Source organism: Pseudorca crassidens, chromosome 6, assembly GCF_039906515.1.
Source record: "Pseudorca crassidens isolate mPseCra1 chromosome 6, mPseCra1.hap1, whole genome shotgun sequence".
In the NCBI taxonomy this organism is placed as follows: Eukaryota; Metazoa; Chordata; class Mammalia; order Artiodactyla; family Delphinidae; genus Pseudorca; species Pseudorca crassidens.
Window position 1 is genome coordinate 127970899 of NC_090301.1, and position 22021 is coordinate 127992919.

The 22021-nt window shown below is 39.8% G+C and overlaps 1 protein-coding gene across 6 annotated transcripts in view; it reads right to left on the reverse strand.

Annotated features, from left to right (window-relative positions):
• The window catches only part of HERC2 (HECT and RLD domain containing E3 ubiquitin protein ligase 2), a 228097-nt gene that overhangs the window by 137392 nt on the left and 68684 nt on the right, over window positions 1-22021 (reverse strand). For 5 of the 6 annotated variants that reach the window (XM_067742323.1, XM_067742327.1, XM_067742322.1 and 2 more), the window contains 7 exons: window positions 14821-14999; window positions 10357-10541; window positions 8576-8731; window positions 7688-7873; window positions 2117-2287; window positions 1624-1727; window positions 600-750 (listed from right to left, as the gene is read on the reverse strand). In XM_067742323.1, the coding sequence (XP_067598424.1) occupies window positions 600-750; window positions 1624-1727; window positions 2117-2287; window positions 7688-7873; window positions 8576-8731; window positions 10357-10541; window positions 14821-14999 (1132 nt within the window). The remainder of the gene's footprint in view (window positions 1-599; window positions 751-1623; window positions 1728-2116; window positions 2288-7687; window positions 7874-8575; window positions 8732-10356; window positions 10542-14820; window positions 15000-22021) is intronic. The other variant, XM_067742325.1, reaches the window with a different exon arrangement.

Sequence of the window (22021 nt, forward strand, 5' to 3'; positions counted from 1 at the left end):
CCTGAGGGCAGAGGTGCACCTAATTCTACACCTACTACACCCATGTTAGAGACTAACATGGTAATTCACATGAGAAATTACTCCATAGATACTTGTTGGATAGTCAGTGAAAGACAGATGGAGAAATGCAAAAATATGTGAAGAGATATTTAAACCTATCATATGGGATAGGGAGAAAATGTAATACTTTAGGTGGTTACAAAGGCTGCCATCACAAAATGTATTGGATTTGAGTCTGGTAAAAACGCAATGCTCAAATAGAACAGCATTCCTAAGAGGAACAGCCAATCCACATCACGTGGATTTCTAGGCACACAGGGAGATGTCAGTCGAGTTGAGCCGATCTGTTGGAGGATGCAGAAGTGAGACCACGCACAGGCCCAACATTCCTACATACCTGTTAGCTTCCTGTGCTGCCACAGGTCGTGAGCACAAATGAAAGCCGCTCACAGCTATTTCTATTAACTGGTTTAGTCTCACTATCCTTATTTTTCCTCACCAATAACTGTGTTGATTCTTCCTGTTCTATTCTCAGTAGCACTTACAGCTCAGCTAAAATAACCTGCTAATCTGTTAGCTGAAAACAAAATTTTTCTTACTGGCGCATTCGACCTCAACTGGAGATAGTGGTGTGCTCATAGCTAAATAGGAAGCGTGTAACCCAAGGAGTAGGCCCAGATTTCTTTCAGTGTCTATAAGAGGTGAAGACAGACTTCCCAAATCTGGTATGGTAACAATTTCTTGGTCAGGCTGCAAAAGACAAATTTCAACATTAGTATGATGAGATTAGTAGTATGAGAAAACAGCGTTAATTAACATTAAACCAAGACCAACAGCTTTAACCTTAAACAAGACATACTGCCATAATAAAGACTATATCCTATAATAGAGAGATCAGGCTGCTACCAAAATAACAGAAGATATAAAGCAGACAGTATATGCATAAGTCTGGTAGAAAATCCAAAGCAAGGATAAACCACTTGGCTAGAAAATTCCTTAGGGAATCAAATAGAAGTTAGAAAAGAAAAGGATCTAATGAAAATAATCTTAAATGTTGCCAGCCACATGACAATTTATAAACAAAGTTAATTTTTCCCTTCATAAAATGCTGCAAACATTACCCTTGAGGCATAACTTAATAAATTTTATTACCTCTGTATCCATATCTGGAAAGCCAATCCCAATATATGAATCCCAATGCTAATGAATATATAGAATGGACATATTTCTATTCTAAAAAATTATGCTACTAAATAGTTCCTCCCCAAAAATATATATCTCAAGATGGTAAGTCCTTCCAAATTTCTACATAGGATTACAATAAAATCATAAAGACAAAAAGTTAACCTCTTTTTTTTTTTTGTGGAACAAGGTCTACGTTTCTTACAAATTAACAATTTTAAAATAATTTTTCAAGGCTAATACATCATAAACTACATGAATAAATGTAAACTGATTTATGAAAAAACATCTCTAAAAGATCTTTGTGTTTATCACTTAATAATGACCCCCTCCCCCAAAAGATCCAACCAGCAATATTTCAGGGTAAAAACCACTTCTCAGAAATATCCAGAGAGGTTCTCCACTAAAGTCCACCTTGGTGCTCACTGCACACAGCCTCACCTCCAGATACTGGCCAACACAGAAGGCATGCATTGATTCCCGTGTGTCTTCAAACTGCAAAGCAGCTTCCAAAGCTACCACTGGGTCTTCCCCTACAAACTGAGCTGCAACATAACAAACAAAAGCAACATGACTTCAGTACAGTTTGCCTAGGCATTTATAGTAGAAATGGCAAGTAGGAAATAGATTAGGCAGGTTAACTCCAAAGTGAGGGTTACCAAAGTAATGTGATCTCTCATCCTCTGCCAGGGCTGTCTGGGTCAACTCAGAACTTGGAACAAGTTCCAACAAGTGTTGGAACAAAAAGTGCATAATGATAAGAAATTTTGCATATGTGCCTGAATTTGCTGTGATAGGACAGACCCCAAAGTCACTGACAGATTGAAATGTATGGGTGCTGGAGCAGTACTAAATTGATTATTTTAAACCAAACGCTCTGCTTAAAATAACACATCTGAAACTACTAACCATGAAGTAAAAAGCGAGGCCTTACCAAGAATACTATTTCCTGTTAATGACTGCGTCTGGAAGTCCTTTATATCATACACTTTCCCATCAATCACAGTCCAGAAGCCTCCATCTTTATTATGGTTCTCCAAATCAGCTTTGCGTATAAGCGTCACTTCCTCATTATTTCTACAGTTCTGACCTGTAAAAAATGACTCTGTGTATACAGAAACCAAAGTCAATGAATCAATAGATCAATAGATAACATGACTAGTACAAACTGTGTGAAAGAACTACAAGGTGAAATAGACAAATCCACAAACACAATGAGAAATTAACATACCTCTTCCTATAACTGTCACCACAAACAAAAATTCAGCAAGGATACAGAATGATTTAAAAACAAAAACACCACATGAACAGCATGAATAGCAAGTCTGGCCATATACCAAGCATTAGAGCAAATCTCAAAAGATTTCAAGTAAGTCAAGTTACACAGCAGGGACACTGACTACAATGCAGTTAAGTTAGAAATAGGTAACGGAATTCCCCGGGGGCCCAATGGTTAGGACTCCACGCTTTCACTGCCAAGGGCCTAGGTTCAATCTCGCAAGCCATGTGGTACGGCCAAAAATAAATAAATAAGTAAATAAACAAACAAACGAATGAATAGCAGAAACAGGTAACAAAAAATAAATAAAAACCTCTACATATTTGAAAATTATAAAATATATTTCATAAATTCCCAGAAAAAAATGACTACGGAAATCAGACAACTGAAATGAACAATAATGAAAATACTACAGATCAACACTTGTGACATACAGCTAAATGTATGTTTGAGGGCATTTCTACCTTTAAATGTATATATTAGGAAAAAAGAAAAGCTAAAAAGTTAACAAACATAAAATCAATAAAATTCAATGAGTTCATAATGATACTCAAAAAAAAAAAGAAAACCTCATGGGTCACCTTTGGAAGCATTAGGACTCCAACTTAATATTACAAAAAATGGTTAACGAGGGGTGGGGTGGTGGTGAATCAAGCCAGGATCACATCCTCCCTGTGCAAACTGTATCTTATGCTACCAGAGAGCTGAGGGCAAGGTTGCTGGGGGACTGCACAGAGGACACGTTATACATGAACTCCCTGGTCCATGTGAACAGAAGTGAAGGTGGGGCCGCCCACCATCACAGGCCTCTGAGCCGATGAAACAAAAAGCGCACACACTCTGACCCATCAAAACTGAATCCGAATCTCATTAAGCCTATACATATTATCAGCAGTTTACAGAAAATGTAACTGACAGAAGATGTTAAGATTTGAAGAAGAAAATGCAATCAACCAAGTTCAGAAAATGTGAAATTCTCCAGAACAAATGTCCTACTTCTTTGAAAAATAAACAGTATGACAAAAGAGAGGGAGAGGAGAGCCTGGAAATAGCTGTTGGGGAAAAAGAGACTCAAGTATGTATCACCCAACTGCAACGTACAGAACTTGTTTAGATCCTGACTCAAAATAACCACTAATAAAAAGATTAATCAATCACTGTTAATCTTAGGAAAATGAGATTGTGGTTTTATTCTCCCAAAAAAGTTCTTCTTATCAGGTGAAGTGTATGAAAATGTTTTAGACAGAAATATGCTTTAAAATAATACAATCAATCAATCAGATAGAAAGTGTAGGAATGCTTCGGGAATGTGAGTTTTTTTGTTTTTTTTTTTTGTTTTTTTTTTTTTTTGGCCACACCACGCAGCATGTGGGATCTTAGTTCCCAACGGGGAATGGAACCTGTGCCCCCTGCAGTGGAAGCTCAGAGTCCTAACCACTGAAATGCCAGGAAAGTCCCCAGGATTGTGAATACTTTTTATTCTACATTCATTTTATTATTCTCTCTTTTATCTCTGTTAGAAAACTTTCAAAATAAACATATTACAAAAACATCAGTATGCTAACAATTATCATTTCTCAGAAAGTTAGAAAAATGTCAGATTAAACCCTAAGAAAGAAGAAAAAGAAAGAAAGAAAGAACAGTGTGGTATCAGCATAATGACAGACATTTGGATCAACAGAATAGAGAGCCCAGAAATAAACCCTCACAATATATAGTCAAATGATTTTTTTGACAAGGGTGGCAAGATCATTCAATGGGGAAAAAAGGACAGTCTTTAGAAATAAATGGTGCTGGGAAAACTGAATATTCAATTGCAAATGAATCAAGTTGGACCCCTACCTTTCACCATACACAAAAATTAACTCAAAATAGATTAAAGACCTAAACATAAGAGCTAAAACTATAAAACAGAAAACTCTTGGACTTCCCTGGCAGTCCAGTGGTTGAGACTCTGCATTTCCAAGGCAAGGGGTGCGGGTTTGATCCCTGGTTGGGGAACTAAGATCCCACATGCTGAACGGCGCAGCCAAAAAAAAAAACCACGTGTGTGTGTGTGTGTGTGTGTGTGTGTGCGCGCGTGTGTGTGTATCTTAGAAGAAAACATAGGAGGAAAGCTTAATGACACTGGATTTGGCAATGATATTTTTAGACAAAACACCAAATGCACAGGCAACCTTCATCCAAAAAAAATCAAAGTACACTATCAACAGAATGAAAAAGCAACCCACAGAATGAGAGAAAATATTTGCAAATCATATATATCCAGAATACATAAGAAACTCCTACAACTCTACAATAACAACAAAAAATCTGGCTCAAAAGTAGGAAAAAGAGGGATTCCCCAGTGGTCCAGTGGTTAGGACTCTGCACTTCCACGGCAGGGGGCACGGGTTCAATCCCTGGTCGGGGAACTAAGATCACACAGGATGGCAAAAAAACAAAAGTTGGAAAAAGACTTGAAAAGACATTTCTCCAAAGATACGCACATAGTCAACAGGTACATAAACAGATGCACAGCACCACTAATCATTAGGGAAAACCAAATCAAAACTACAATGTAGGGCTTCCCTGGTGGCGCAGTGGTTGAGAGTCCGCCTGCCGATGCAGGGGACGTGGGTTCGTGCCCCGGTCTGGGAGGATCCCACATGCCGCGGAGCGGCTGGGCCCGTGAGCCATGGCTGCTGAGCCTGCGCGTCCGGAGCCTGTGCTCTGCAACGGGAGAGGCCACAGCAGTGAGAGGCCCACGTACCGCCAAGAAAAAAAAAAAAAAAACTACAATGTAATACCACTTCATCCAAACAGGATGGCTATTATTTAAAAAACAGACAACAAGTGTTGGCAAAGAGGTGGAGAAATTAGAACCCTTCCTTGTGCATTGCCTGCGGGAATATAAAATGGTACAGCTACTGTGGAAAACAGTATGGCAATTCCTTAAGAAATTAAACATGGAATTATCATATGATTCAGCAATCCCACTTTTGGCTATATACCCAAAAGAAGTGAAAGCAGGGACTCAGACATCTACACAGTCATATTCACAGCAGCATTAGTCACAACAGCCAAAAGGTGAAAACGGTCAAGTATCCATCAACAGATGAATGGATAAAAAAGGTGTGGTTTGTATATGTGTGTGTATACACACACACACACATATATACACCATATATACATATATATATACCAAATATATGTGATGGAATACTACTCAGCCATAAAAAAGAATGAAATTTTGCCATTTGTGACAACATGGATGGAAAAAAACTGTAGAATCATCAAGAGTTGCAGAAAAAGTATTTGATGAAACTTAATATCCATTCACGGGACTTCCCTGGTGGCACAGTGGTTAAGAATCCACCTGCCAATGCAGGGGACACGGATTCAATCCCTGGTGCAGGAAGATCCCACATGCCAGGGAGCAACTAAGCCATGCGCCACAACTACTGAGTCTGCGCTCTAAAGCCCACGAGCCACAACTACTGAGCCCACGTGCTGCAACTACCGAAGCCCGCACACCTAGAGCCCATTCTCCACAACAAGAGAAGCCACCGCAATGAGAAGCCCGCGCACCACAACGAAGAGTAGTCCCTCCTCGCCGCAACTAGAGAAAGCCCACGCACAGCAACAAAGACTCAACACAGCCGAAAATAAATAAATAAAATATAAATAAATAATTTTAAAAATCCATTCACCATTAAAGACTCATCACAAAGCAGAAACAGAAGGAAACAAACTTAATATTTTAAGGTATCTACAAAGAAAGTCCTACAGCAAACATCATACTTCATGTGTGAACTCTGGGAAGTTTTCCCTCTGCTCTTAGGAACAAGACAAGGATGCCCATTATCACCATTTCTATTCCACAGTGCACTAGAAGTGCCAGCAAGTGCAATATTTCCGGGGCAAAGCTCTGTGCTCAGAAGCAGACATGGGCAGAGTCACCTGATTCAGACAAAAGTGGCACTCTAGAGGAGAGACCACAACGGTCCTTTCACCCAAGCGTGCTGCCACAACAATCCTACGGACAAAATGCATATGGAAAAAAATGGCATGCGATCTCTTGGCACAGAGGAGGGACAGGGAGAACTCCCACACTTTGTAGAGATGAGGCACAATCACTGTGGAAACCTGGCATTCTGTACTAAAACACGCCTTACAAACCACCAAGCAAAAGACGTGAGGATGTTTAAACAACTAAGTTGTTATGGGGAACATGTCTATCTGATAAAATGATCAAGAGAAGCAGGGGAGCGGCAAGCACACAAGCCCAGAGAGGGGAATCTTTCAGGGAGACAGAGACAGTGTTTGGGAGGGTCCTGCTTAATGAACAGCTTCCCCTGTGATCAGTCCCAAAGCTGCTTTCGGTACTTTCGTGTCCATGTTATACTTCACAATAAAAAAAGGTTTTACAATGAGTATGTTTGAACTGCTGATCAAGTTATATGCCTTCAACCATACACAGTAAACAGACAAAAGTCACAAATGACCATTTAAGTTCACAACAGTAGATGAATCGCGTTGAAAATATTAGCTATACTAAAAAATAAAAAATTATGCTCAATATCCTAAGGTCAGTTATTTTCCTCAGGACAACTGTTACTTTTCGTTTTAAGCTCCTATGTTATAGAAATGACAATCTACAATGGCATAAGAAAAGGCCTACCTTGCTTGAGCTTTCCTATAAAATGAAAGTTGAACCACAACTTCAATTAATTCTGTGAGTTCAGGAAGTCATAATACTTAGATTCAAAAGCATCAAAATTCAAAACTTTTGAGAAGACAAGTTTCATTCCAATTTGGTAAGCACTCGAGACAGTACGGACGGGAAGTGCTCAGCTGACTATGGGAACTCCATAACTCATGTCACATAACACCAATGAGTTTAAGAAAGTCCTCCCATATTAATGTCTGCCTCCAAAGTGGGACCATATCTAACCACCTCAACAGTACCTTCTGGAGACAATTTCCAAGAAAGGGTTTTCCAGAATGTTCTAAAATAATCCAATTTGGGATGTAACAACCACTTCTAACAGAAAAATTTTCCTTAAATATAACCCAAATCTGTTCTGATTTGGATTATCTTTGTTTTCCATTTACACTACCATCAGTGAAAATGGCAATAACTGGTCTTCCTTTGTTAAATAGTCTTTCAAATGAAAAGGCAAGAATAGAATAGACTAGGACAAAACTTTCCTCAGTGAAAGTCTTTAAGTTAAGATGCCATACCCATGATGCCGGGCCAGGCTAACTCTTCATGGTCGTCCCTTTCCTTTCCTGGTGCCAGGTGGTTGAACCGATCCAGATGTTCTAACAGGCCACCCAGCAGAGGGACAGCTCCAGCCTCCTGCATGAGACCAGCATTTTTACTGAGCAGAAGCACTACAGAAACTACTAGTTCTGGAAGGAGAATACCTACATTTAAAAAGAAAAAAAAAAAGGCATGAGATTTAAACAAAAGTGTTCATCCTATAAAACCATTCTGTAAGCTTGTGCTATGTTTAAATTCTGATAAATCACAAAATAAGGAATGCTAGTCCTTTAGCATATTTCTACAGGATTATTTTCTCTTTCATTCTGAAAGAAACAAATATAGGTATCAAACAGAAGCCTCTGAGTTATAAGAATACTTTTCAAAAACACTGTGTTTCAACACAAAAGTATTAACTAGGGTCTTTTATTGAGAAAACTAAGTGTTTGCCACTAAGCTTATTATCAGAAAAAAGGCACTCAATACTCTGTCACAGAATTAACTTGAAAAAATATTAAGCAATATAGGAATTTATTAAGGTCCTAAAAGGGGCAACTAATTCTTATGCTGCTGAAATAAAATTAGACAATTACCATTAACCTCATTATTGAAGTGTTAATAATGGTGGTATGACTCTAAATCACCAATTATATGTATCACTGTATGTGATACAGTGACGTGACTCCCATACCAGGTTGCTCAACCACAGAACTGTCAGTAACTAAAAAAAACGAAAGGAGAAAGGGCTACAGGACTAGAAGATGTATGGGGTAAAGGCATGCAGGTTTACCACAAAATGATAAATTTTAAATCTCATCAATCTCGGAAAAAGATACATGCCCACATTTAGGAAACAAGGTAAGTACCAGTGAAGTCCCCTTCCACAATGCAGGCCACCTCTGCAAAGTGCCTCCAGCTAGTGGAAGCAATGCTGGCTGCCACGGGCAGTATATCTCCAATGTGTGTGCACAAAAGGGCTGTGTACTTCTTCAGCAAGGAACCAACCCCCATTAGTTCAGGACCTGAAGGGAAGATTTAGACAATTTCATTTGCACTATTAAAATTTACTTTGTAAATAAACTTCATCGTTCCACTAGTCTACTCTCATCTATACATATTTTACCTATAATAATTTTCTCAAACAGGAGCCGTTAATCTTACTTATTTAGTCCTTGGCTCCTTTTATATCACATAATTTGAGAAACTGAATTTGGATATACTGACTTTTATACACTGCACTATATAGTATCTAAAAACTTCAAGTAAAAATACTAAAGTCATAACTTAGAGTTCTAAAACCTTATATCCAATATACATGTTTTCTAAGTCCAAGACTTAATGCCTGAAAATTACTCGCAGTGAACAAAGTTAGGCATTTTTCAATCTTATAAAAATCTTCAACTTTTCGGAGCTTTCCTGGCGGTCCTGTGGTTAAGACTCCACAATCCCAATGCAGGGGGCCCTGGTTCGATCCCTGGTCAGGGAACTAGATCCCACACATGGCAGCGAAGATCCTGCGTGCTGCAACTAAGGCCCAGCACAGCCAAATAAATAAATATTAAAAAAAAAAAATCTTCAACTTTTCCTCCTACATGGCTCTTAAAAGCTTTTTAGTTCTTGTAACTTTATGACATTGAGATGGTCACCTCTTTCAGACTGAAATGGTTCACCAATTTCAACCTGAAATTTTCCATCCTCTACAAGTGCCTAACGATTTTCAGGAAGTAACAAAATTGTTTTAGACTATACTGGCTATGAAAATATTAACAGGGCTTCCCTGGTGGCGGAGTAGTTGAGAGTCCGCCTGCCGATGCAGGGGACACGGGTTCGTGCCCCCGTCCGGGAAGATCCCACATGCCGTGAAGCGGCTGGGCCTGTGAGCCATGGCCGCTGAGCCTGCGCGTCCGGAGCCTGTGCTCCGCAACGGGAGAGGCCACAACAGTGAGAGGCCCGCATACCGCGAAAAAAAAAAAAAAATTAACAGAAGTAGCAAACCTTTCCATCACTGACAGAGAAAACTACCTTATAAAGAGCCAGGCACTCCTTTTGGAGTTTGTGGAAAGTGCTCTACTCTACTTTGTACACAGGACTGAGCACTTATGTATCATCCTATTTTCATTCTCACAGGCACCCTCAAGTCTTCTTAACCTAACTCTGTAGGTGAGCAATCTACAGCCCCCAGGAGACTTAGTCCCGTGTCCAACAGCTAATAAACCAGAGCTATAACTGAGATTCAGTCTTCCTTCAACAATAATGCATTCCTCCTACTACACCCATCTAGCTTACCAGGGTGACATACAAACATTAGGTCACTATTTCGTCCCCACATTATGTCAATCTCTAACAGTCCACAACTAACCCGTTGAATAAGTCTGATAAATCTTCTGTAAGACTGACCTGAACATAAAGGATGCTATTTCTCACGTCTGAGGAATTTAAATGTTAACACAATGAAATAAAAAATATTGATGAGTCTAATATAGAAATATCTGTCCAAAAAAAGTGGATGCAAAATGAAATCCCCCAAAATTGGTGCATCTAACAGTATAAGAACTACACATCTGGGCATGCAGAATAGGCATGTCAAGAAGCCTAAATAAAAAAGCCAAAATACACACAAGACACTTTAACATTTTAAGTAACTTACTAGAAATATCTGAAGTCTGACCAACATTTTCTCCTGGATAAAGTTTACTGATAAGTAAGCGCTGAAAACGCAGCAACAAATCCAATGAAGCAGATCTCTCATGACTATGTTGCTCAAAGTCTAGACATGATGATATCCGACGGGCAACATCTTTCAATCTGGCTACTGTCTGAGAAGCAATGTTTCTATGCAGGAGAAAGAGGATTGCAAAATTAAACAAGTTATGCTTGTTTTTAAAGGGGGAGAGGAGTTGTAAAAAATAAAAATCACAACATAAACTAAAATCAGAAATAAAGATCATACACCCAAGTGACCTGCAGCTGGCTTCCTTCCCCAAATGTGTGTCAGCTGTATCTGCAATAAGCACACCTCATTCAAAACTGAGCAGAGGCACACGGAAGACACAAGAGGTAGAATGATACCCTTTGCTTTATAGATGTGCTCCTAAGAGTTGCATGGAACAGTCCAAAATGATAGGAAACCCCTGTACAAACCTTTGGAAGGAAAAGTAACTGTTATTATTTTTTGTCCAAATCTGCATTTCAAATATAAATGTGACACTATCCTTAAAGACAAGACCCACTAGCATTTCTGCATCTGCCTCACAAGTGTGCCTTCAGACTTAATCAAGTAAACACCCAGGTGGGCCATGTGGGGGGATACCCAGGGCTCAGAAACTACAGGAAGGAAGACCAAAGTGGGCACAAATAAAACAGGTCAGAGTAAGAGATGCTCAAAGAACACGGCAGCAAGGAAAGGAGCAGAGGATCCAATTCCAACTGCAGGATCCAACTTGAGCCATGAACCATCAGTAAGTAAATGGGGAGAAAAGAAAGTACAATTAGAAGAGTAGTAAGTGTTCTGTTTCCATGAGCAGAATGCAAAGGAACCTGGGCACAGAGGTCAAAACAAGGAAGGGGAGTGGACACAGTGGACACTGTAGGTGACGGAGTGCCAGGTTGCTGGCACTAGATTCTGCAATGCTGAGCCACCAGTTTTGAAAGGAAAGTGACATCCTGTTTGTGTCCGAGAAAGGTAACTGAAGTCAGTGAGAAAGCAGATTTTAGAGGGCACAGGGAACACCAGATAAGACCCTGCCACCCAGGGACAGTCTTGGCGCCAGGTGAACAAGGTCTGATCCGTGATACTGAAGACAGAAGGAAGGAAGTTAGTGAAATTAAAGAGCCGAAGCAGATGGGCTTCCCTGGTGGCGCAGTGGTTGGGAGTCCGCCTGCCGGTTCGTGCCCCGGTCCGGGAGGATCCCACATGCCGCGGAGCGGCTGGACCCGTGAGCCATGGCCGCTGAGCCTGCGCGTCCAGAGCCTGTGCTCCGCAACGGGAGAGGCCACAGCAGTGAGAGGCCCGCGTACCGCCAAAAAAAAAAAAAAAAAAAAAAAAGAGCCGAAGCAGAGCCTGGAACTTCTGTCAGTGTAGCTCCACCACAGCAGCCCCAACCCAGCCAGAAGGGTGAGAGCCAGCGGCTGACAGCTGGCACTGTCACTGGGGAGGCGAGTCTGGAGCCTCTGCACAACACCAGGCCACGGAAGAGGATTCTGCTCCACTTCTTTGATTTCTAACGTAACAGCAGGTTTGAGGAGAACCTCTGTCAATCGCACCAGCCCCCAGCGTTCATCCACTACAGCAGTGGAGTGAGGACAGGAGCAGAAGACACACATCAACTCACGTCCACAGAGTTGAGAAGAAAGAGCAGTAGGGACCCCTGGCTTGTGCTCAGCACTCCCAGCCACACAAAACCAGGTGGATGCTCAGGGCCTCACCTGTGGTCCACCTCACCTTTCTGCTCCACGACCTGATAACCTGACCTGATAACCATATCACAATAGAAGAAAAGGTCTGGAATCTGGGTTTTATGCCATACATGATGGAGCAAAAGACAGTAATAAAATACAATACAAATGTTAACTTATTTCCCTAATACAAAATTCAGAATCATAATCAAAGTGTGTAATTCTGATAGAGTTCATTAATTTAAACATCTTCACAGCTCTCTATTGCCAAATATAAATGGTTTTCTGTGGTTCTTCGCCAGCATAAGAGTTACTCTGAAATCTGTTTCATGGCTTACTTTTGGGAAGCTGCAGTTTCTCCAACCTGTCTTCCAAAGAATAAAATATAGGAAATGTCTCCAAAATCACCAAAATGTAACTCTTTAGACTATTTTTCAACAACTGCATCAGTCAAGAGGTATTTAGACTCCATACACTGAGTCTCCTTTAGTCACAGACACTTAAGGTAAGAAATAAATGTTAAAGTTTATCTCTGCAAGGGGAGGGGCACATCATCTATGCTTATGAAAGGACCCTGGAGCATAGGCATTCTGTTAGTGAGAGGGCTGTACATGCATTTTTCTTTTTCTATTTTCCAAAAATTTTTAAGGTACTATTTACTCCATGTTTCAGTTTTTGTTTTGTATTTTCCAAACAGGTACATTTTCATTATAAATCTGCTGTGGAGCCAACTCCTCCCTGCATGCCAAAGGAACCAAAAGTAAAGAGGAAGGTTCAGAAGACAATGTGCGAGGATGGGCTAGAGAGCACTGTCCAACGGAAAAGTACTGCCAGGGAGTCACATGTGTACTTTAAAATGTCTACCAGTCACATAAATAAAGATAAAAAGAACATGTAAAATCAGTATTAATAATGTACTTATCCCCATATATTTAAAATATTATCATTTCAACATAAAACCAATAAGAAAAAGCATTGAGATATTTATATTAGTTTTTTGAAGACACAAAGTCTTCAAAAGCCACCGTGTATTTTGTACGTACAGCACATCTCAATTCAGATAACTAAATTTTCACTGCAAATACTTGATCTGCACTTAAGTCTCATAAAAATGCAGAGCTGAAAAGGTAAATTCATACGGCCAAGTTATTCCAAACATAATTACAAGTTTTCTAATAGCTGAATCTAATAGCTGAATGTCTAAGTTTTTTAATTTTAATTTTAATAAAAAATAAAAACTCAGTGACTCAGCTACACTGGACACCCACAGGCAAACGTGGCAAATGACTGCCAGACTGAACAGCACAGGGGTAGGTAGGCTAAGATGGACAGGTCTCTACACACCAAGGGAACAAGTAGTCTGAACAAGCAGGAGAGCTGGCCCCTCATGGGAACAGTAACCTAAGACAGGACTGAGGTCAGAGAACCCAGCACTGGCTCTCTGCCAGTGACACCAGCGGGCCCAGACACAGCCTCCTCGGCAAAGGAAGGGGCAGTCAAGAACACGGAAAATCACATCTTGAGATACTGCTTTTGCTTTAAAACTTCTCCAGAGACCTTTACCTTTTCACTCCAAAACACTCAATGTTCATTTTCTCACTTGACCCTCGATTAACTCTGCAAGATAAACACTGCTCTTGCTGCTACTGCCACAGTTACCATGCTGGGCAGGTGTCAGTGGCCAGCTTTAGACAAGCAGGCGCAACTGCAATTTTCTAGGAACAATTCCCAAGCTCTTGTCACTGCCACAGCTGCACTGACTTAATTCACTTTATTTCAGACTGTTATAGTGAAGATCAGAATGCGTGAATACTGATTTTAAAAATCATCACCACATTATAAAAAATAGGAAACAAGGGGTTTTTTATTAGCATTTACTAAAATATATGTCAGGAACTAGCTCTAAAACTTCCTCTTTTAAAAGCCCAGCAAATTCTGGTGTTTCCAGGTGTGAAGGGCAGGCCACCCCACGCCAGTACACCGCCCACCAATGCCCTGGACTTAGGTACCTAAGCCAACCCACCAGGCCCTCTTTCCTCTCTGTATAAACAATAAACCAGGAGCCAGGTTTACACAGAGCGGAGCTGTGTTACATAAAGGAGCAATAATTTTTCCTTGTCTAACAAATGCCTTTCAGAAACCACCCAGCTTTTTTGCTCTTTCTGAAGGACACCGCAACGCAGGCTGACATTCTTTAGCAAACAGTGACTGACTACTTCAGCCCTTACCAAGGTGAGTCTCTGCGTATATTCTGACTCTGACTGATTCTTACCTCCTTCTGATCAGTCCTTTGACAATAACGCTCACCATTCTTTTACTTACTTCAGCTTTTGAAAGTTGTCTTAGAAACTAATAGATATAATTCTATGATATATAGAATGAGGCAAGGACACAACCAGTTTAAAAAAAAAAATCTTACCATGATGATTTTCACTTGTATCTACCTGCTTACTAACGAGGCTAAGAACCTCATCCTAGGTTTATCACACACTCCAATTTTCTCTTGTGTGAAAACTTTTAGAATCTCCAGTTCTACTTCATACATTCTAACCTCTCCTCTCACCTACATTTAAGAATCTGCTCTAAAGTCTATCCTAGGTAATTTTCAAAGTACTTCATCAACAACTAAACACATTTTTGAGACCCTAGTACTCGATCTCACTATCTTAATATGAAAACCAATAATCCTAATTAAAATATGTCTAATGCTATTTACCTAAGAAGCTGCTGTATGAGCTGAACCAGAGGCAAGCACTGTTTTCCAGAAGATTCATAGATTCCCGTATTAATAAGATCTTTATCCAGTGGAGTCCTACTTCTATGAAATGTCGAGGCATTCGCTTCCTGTTCATCAATTTCTTTTTCCTTCTGTGCTTCTTTTTTGGCTTCAATATCCTGTAATTCATGAAACAGAAACTGGTTACCAGTTATCTCAGTAGCAGGTATGAAGGCACCATGGGCTGAGCCCTGATCCCACAGCCTAGCTGTGTGCTGACTCACACACCTGGTGACAGTGGCCCACACCCACCCACTGGAAATCACGCCACTCAGTTGCTCAGTTTCTAAACAGACGATTTGTCCTACAAACCCCGTGTCCAGGCTGCCAGTGCTAATGGTCTCCAGCGTCCTTCTGTGAAGTTCCTAAAACCTTTACCCCTGCTTCTGGCTCTCACAACACCCAATGTGATCACCTAGGCAGAGTCTACCTGCTTTGTAAACATGAAGCAATAACCTACAGAATGGGAGGATACATTACCAAATCTTGTATCTGATGTAAGACATACAAATAAAGAAAGAATTCTGAAAACTCAACAATTAAAAGATAAATGACCCAATTTTAAAATAAACAAAAAATCTGAACAGACACATCTTCAAAGAAGATATACAAATGGCTAATGAACACATGAAAAGATGCTCAACCTCATTAGTCATCAGGGAAATTCACATCTCCTAGGACAGTATAATAAAAAAGATGAACAGTAGCAAGCATTTGCAAAGATACAGAGAAACTGGAACTGTCATACATTGCTACTGGGAATGTAAAATGGTACAGCCACTTAAGAAAACAGTCTGGCTATACCTCGAAACATTAAACATAGAGTTACCGTAAAACTCAGCAACTCCACTCCAAGGCATACGCCCATAAGAAATAAAAACGTATGTCCACACAAAAACCTATGCACAGATGTTTATAACGGCATTATTCATAGTAACTTAAAAGAGAGAACAACCTAAATGTCCATCAGCTGATGAATTAAACAAAATGTGCTGTATCCATACAACAGAATATTGTTTAGCGATTTTAAAAAGTTAAGTACGACATGAATGATACAACTTGGCTGAACTTTGAAAACACTATGTTAAGTGTAAAGCACCAGACACAAAAGGCCACATACTGTACAAATCCACTTATATGAAATGTCCAGAACAGGGACATCTTTAGAAACAGAAAGTAGATTAGCGGTTGGCAACGGCTGGGAGGAGTGGGGGATGCGGAGTGACTGTTAAGGGGCACAGGGTTTCTTTTTGGAGTGAAAGTGTTCTGAAATTAGATAGTGGTGATGGTGGTTGCACAACTCTGTGAATATACAAAAAAAAAAATCACTAAATCATACACTTTAAGAGACTGAATTTTACAGTAGATGAATTAGATCTCAATAATGTTATTATTTTAAAAAACTTTTAAAGGAGGTATCTTTTGCCAGTCAAATGCAACCAATATTCCTGAGGACCTATTATACACTAAGCATTGTTCTAGTAATCAAATTTACTGTGAAAAAGCACACAAGTTCTTTCCTACTGGGCTTTATTTTCTAATGGCAAAAGCCAGAACAAGTCTAAACACAAAGTCTTCCCCATTCTGAGGGGTGTGGGGACAAGGACCATGTCTAAGGGGCTAGACTGGAACTGTGCCACCTACTCTTCAGAATAAGAAGGACACAGACCAGACAGCTTGAAAATGTGCGTGCTTTTGACCCAATTTCATTTCTAGAACTTCTTCCTAATAATCATTCTTATACCCAATGACTTATAATCTTCAAGAATGTAACTAAAAATTATTTATAATAGTAAAACTATCTAAAACCTAAATGGTCAACAATAGGAAATTGTTTTAAAAAAAAAAAAAGTGATTCCCTTTCCATATGACAGACTTCCCCAAAGCAACAGAACAAATGGGCATCGCAGAATATTCAACACAAAAGACATGGCAACCTTATGAGTGGAAAAGATACAAACCACTGAGACCAGTTCTGGCATCATAATTAGTATTGTTAGTAAACATTTGCATTTTTGAAAGCCTGGAAGACCATACATGAAAAACATTAACAATGGTTATTCCTAAATGATGAGGGTTTTTCTGTTTATGCCTTTCTGTAGCTTCAAAACATTTTTGTTTTAAAACAAACGGCCTTTTGGCTATTTTTTCAGACATCTTAATTATTGTCATAGGGATCACAATCTGCATACTCTATAGCCCACCTCCCCCTCTCAAGGTACCACTCTCCAGCAGGACGCAAAGAATAACATATGCTAACTAAATTAACAGGTTCTAAAAATACTGCTTGGGGGGACTTCCCTGGCAGTCCAGTGGCTAAGACTCCGCGCTTCCACTGCAGGGGGGCGCGGGATGGATCCCTGGTTGGGGAACTGAGGTCCCGCATGCTGCACGGTGCAGCCAAAAAATGTTTCAAAGTAATAAAAATAAATATAAAAAATAAAAATACTGCTTGGGTCTGGCCCACATGTGAACTGCCTCTGCCTGTTCTCTGTCATTGCTCCCATCAGGTGAACTATTACACTGAGCCACACAGAGCACAGGAAGAAAAGGAAGAGGTTTGGAGTCAGCAAACCTGTCATTCACTAGTCATGACACCTTAGCAAATCGCTAAACTTCTGTGGTATCTATGTCCACGCTTATAAAATGGAATTTTAAGACAACTTTTTCCACTCAATGTGAAAAACAATTCACATTTCCTGGCAAGAAAAGAAAAATTTACACATAGGAAAACTTTCTCTGTCCTTTGGCCTCCTCTCTGCCCCCTACGGTACATTGTTTACCTGCATTATGCATCGATCAGCCTTCCCTATCAGCAAAAATACCTGCTCAACCATAAACAGCAACATTCTCCTAGCATCAACAAGACAACACCCTCAAAGAAAACCCTCCTTCTTCCTCTTGTAAGAGGCCATGATGATGCTTAGATCTGGATTGTGTAAACTGTCAATAACACATCATTTAACGTACAGCCCTCTGTCTCAAAAAACTTACATAACTGAGCCTTGACTTGTAAGGAACGCAATAATTCTCAGAGCTTTCTGAGATTCTGTTCCTGGGTTATAATCCTCAATTTGGCTTGAATAAAATTTTCTATCTCTTTCTTAGATCGACTGATTAATTTTTTGTCAACATCAACATGGCTCACAAGGTTAAAAAAAAATGAAAGGAAACTACACAGCATAGGATCTGGAAAATAACAAGGTACACAAAGAATGATACTTGCAACTAAAATCATTACATTTATGATTTCCTCTAATTTTTTTCAATTTAATCAAAGTAGGTATATTTTCAAAAACATTTTTAATACACTCACTTCATCCAATTTTATCAGTGTAAGTTTTTAAATTGAAAACTATTATGACAATGAAAGCAACAAAAGAAGCTATGAATGGCCAATAAGCACATACAAATTAACACCCCACCCTACCTGCAGAATAGCTAAAGCTTTTAAAAAGACTGACACGCCTCATGTTGATAAGGTCAAGAAACGGCTAGAACTCTCATACACGCTGGTTCAGATGTAAATGGCACAACCACCCTGGGAAACTGTAAACACACACCCACCCTAGAACCCTGCAAATTCTAATTCAAACTATTTACCCAAAAGGAAAAACACGTGTTCCCAATCATCGAATGTCTATCAACAGGAGAAGGGATATACCAACAGTGCCATAATCACACAATGGGGCACTCCTCAACAGCAAAAATAAAGTGACACTACAGAAGCCTCTTAGATAGCCTCATCGACCAAACAGCAGGCAGCAGAAGCAAGGAGAACTACAATCCTGCAACCTGCAGAACAAAAACCACAATCACAGAAAGATAGATGAAATGAAAAGGCAGAGGACTATGTCCCAGATGAAGTAACAAGATAAAACCCCAGAAAACCAACTAAATGAAGTGGAGCTAGGCAATCTTCCAGAAAAAAAATTCAGAATAATGAGAGTGAAGATGATCCTGGACCTCGGAAAAAGAATGGAGGCAACTAGAGAGAAGATGAAAGAAATGTTTAAAAAAGACCTAGAAGAATTAAAGAACAAACAGAGATGAACAATACAATAACTGACATGAAAAATACACTAAAAGCACTCAATAGCAGAATAACTGAGGCAGAAGAATGGATAAGTGACCTGGAAGACAGAATGGTGGAAATCACTGTCATGGAACAGAATAAAGAAAAAAGAATGAAAAGGAATGAAGACAACCTAAGAGATCTCTGGGACAACATTAAACGCACCAACATTCGCATTACAGGGGTCCCAGAAGGAGAAGAGAAAGAGAAAGGGCTGGAGAAAATATCTGAAGAGATTACAGTCGAAAACTTCCCAAACATGGGAAAGGAAACAGCCACCCAAGTCCAGGAAGCGCAGAGAGTCCCAGGCAGGAAAAACCCAAGGAGAAACATGCCAAGACACATAATCAAATTCACAAAAATTAAAGACAAAGAGGGTCTTCCCTGGTGGTGCAGTGGTTAAGAATCCGCCTGCAGATTCAGGGGACACGGGTTTGATCCCTGGGCTGGGAAGATCCCACATGCTGCGGAGCAACTAAGCCCATGCGCCACAACTACTGAGCCTGTGCTCTGGAGCTGGCAAGCCACAACTACCGAGCCCACAAGCCACAACTCTTGAAGCCTGAACACCTAGAGCCCATGATCCACAACAAGAGAAGCCACCACAATGAGAAGCCTGTGCACCGCAATAAAGAGTAACCCCCCCTTGCCACAACCAGAGAAAGCCTGCGCACAGCAATGAAGACCCAACGCAGCCAAAAATAAATTAATTTTTTTAAAAAGACAAAGAAAAATTATTAAAAGCAACAACGGAAAAACAACAAATAATATACAAGGGAACTCCCATAAGGTTAACAGCTGGTTTCTAAGCAGAAACTCTGCAAGCCAGAGGGAGTGGAAGATATATTTAAAGTGATGAAAGGGAAGAACCTACAACCAAGATTGCTCTACCCGGCAAGGATCTCATTCAGATTCAACAGAGAAATCAAAAGCTTTACAGACAAGCAAAAGCTAAGAGAATTCAGCACCACCAAACGAGCTCTAAAACAAATTCTAAAGAACTTCTCTAAGTGGGAAACACAAGAGAAGAAAAGGACCTACAAAAACAAACCCAAAACAATTAAGAAAATGGTAATACAAACATACATATCGATAACTGCCTTAAATGTGAATGGATTAAGTGCTCCAACCAAAAGACACAGACCGGCTGAATGGATATGAAAACAAGACCCATATATATGCTGTCTACAAGACACCCACTTCAGACCTAGGGACACATACAGACTGAAAGTGAGGGGATGGAAAAAGATATTCCATGCAAATGGAAACCAAAAGAAAGCTGGAGTAGCAATACTCATATCAGATAAAATAGACTTTAAAATAAAGAATGTTACAAGAGACAAGGAAGGATACTACATAATGATCAAGGGATCAATCTAAGAAGAAAATGTAACAATTATAAATATATATGCACCCAACATAGGAGCACCTCAATACATAAGGCAAATACTAACAGCTGTAAGAGGAAATCGACAGTAACACAATAATAGTGGGGGACTCTAACATCTCATTTACACCAATGGGCAGATCATCCGGACAGAAAATTAATAAGGAAACACAAGCTTTAAATGACACAATAGACCAGATAGATTTAATTGATATTTATGGGACATTCCATCCGAAAACAGCAGATTACACTTTCTTCTCAAGTGCACATGGAACATTCTCCAGGACAGATCACATCTTGGGTCACAAATCAAGCCTCAGTAAATTTAAGAAAATTGAAATCATATTAAGCATCTTTTCCAACCACAACACTATGAGATTAGAAATAAATTACAGGGGAAAAAACGTAAAAAACACAAACACATGGAGGCTAAACAATATGCTACTAAATAACCAAGAGATAACTGAAGAAGTCAAAGAGGAAATAAAAAAATACCTAGAGACAAATGACAATGAAAACACGACGGTCCAAAGGCTATGGAATGCAGCAAACGCATTTCTAAGAGGGAAGTTTATAGCAATACAATCCTACCTAAAGAAACAAGAAAAATCTCAAATAAACAATCTAACCTTACACCTAAAGGAACTAGAGAAAGAACAACAAAACCCAAAGTTAGCAGAAGAAAAGAAATCATGAAGATCAGGGCAGAAATAAATAGAAACAAAGAAAACAACAGCAAAGACCAATAAAACTAAAAGGTGGTTCTTTGAGAAAATAAAAAAAATTGATAAACCTTTAGCCAGACTCACCAAGAAAAAGAGAGAGAGGACTCAAATCAATAAAATGAGAAATGAAAAAGGAGAAGTTACAACAGCCACCACAGCAATACAAAGCATCATAAGAGACTACGACAAGCAACTATATGCCAGTAAAATGAACAACCTCGAAGAAACGGACAAATTCTTAGAAAAGTATAACATTCCAAGACTGAACCAGGAAGAAATAGAAAATATGAACAGACCAATCACAAGTAATGAAATTGAAACTGTGATTAAAAATCTTCCAACAAACGGAAGTCCAGGACCAGATGGCTTCACAGATGAATTCTATCAAACATTTAGAGAAGAGCTAACACCCATCCTTCTCATCAAACTCTTCCAAAAAATTGCAGACGAAGGAACACTCCCAAACGCATTCTACAAGGCCACCATCACCCTGATACCAAAACCAGACAAAGATATGACAAAAAAAGAAAATTACAGACCACTATCACTGGTGAATATGAATGTGAAAATCTGCAACAAAATACTATCAAACAGAATCCAACAAGACATTAAAAGGATAATACAGGGCTTCCCTGGTGGCGCAGTGGTTGAGAGTCCATCTGCCAATGCAGGGGACACAGGTTCGTGCCCCGGTCCGGGAAGATCCCACATGCCATGGAGTGGCTAGGCCCGTGTGCCATGGCCGCTGAGCCTGTGCGTCCGGAGCCTGTGCTCCGCAACGGGAGAGACCACAACAGTGAGAGGCCCGCATACCGCAAAAAAAAAAAAAAAAAAAAGGATCATACACCATCATCAAGTGGGATTTATCCAAGGGATGCAAGCATTCTTCAATATACACAAATCAATCAATGTGATAAACCATATTAACAAAGTGAAGAATAAAAACCATACGAT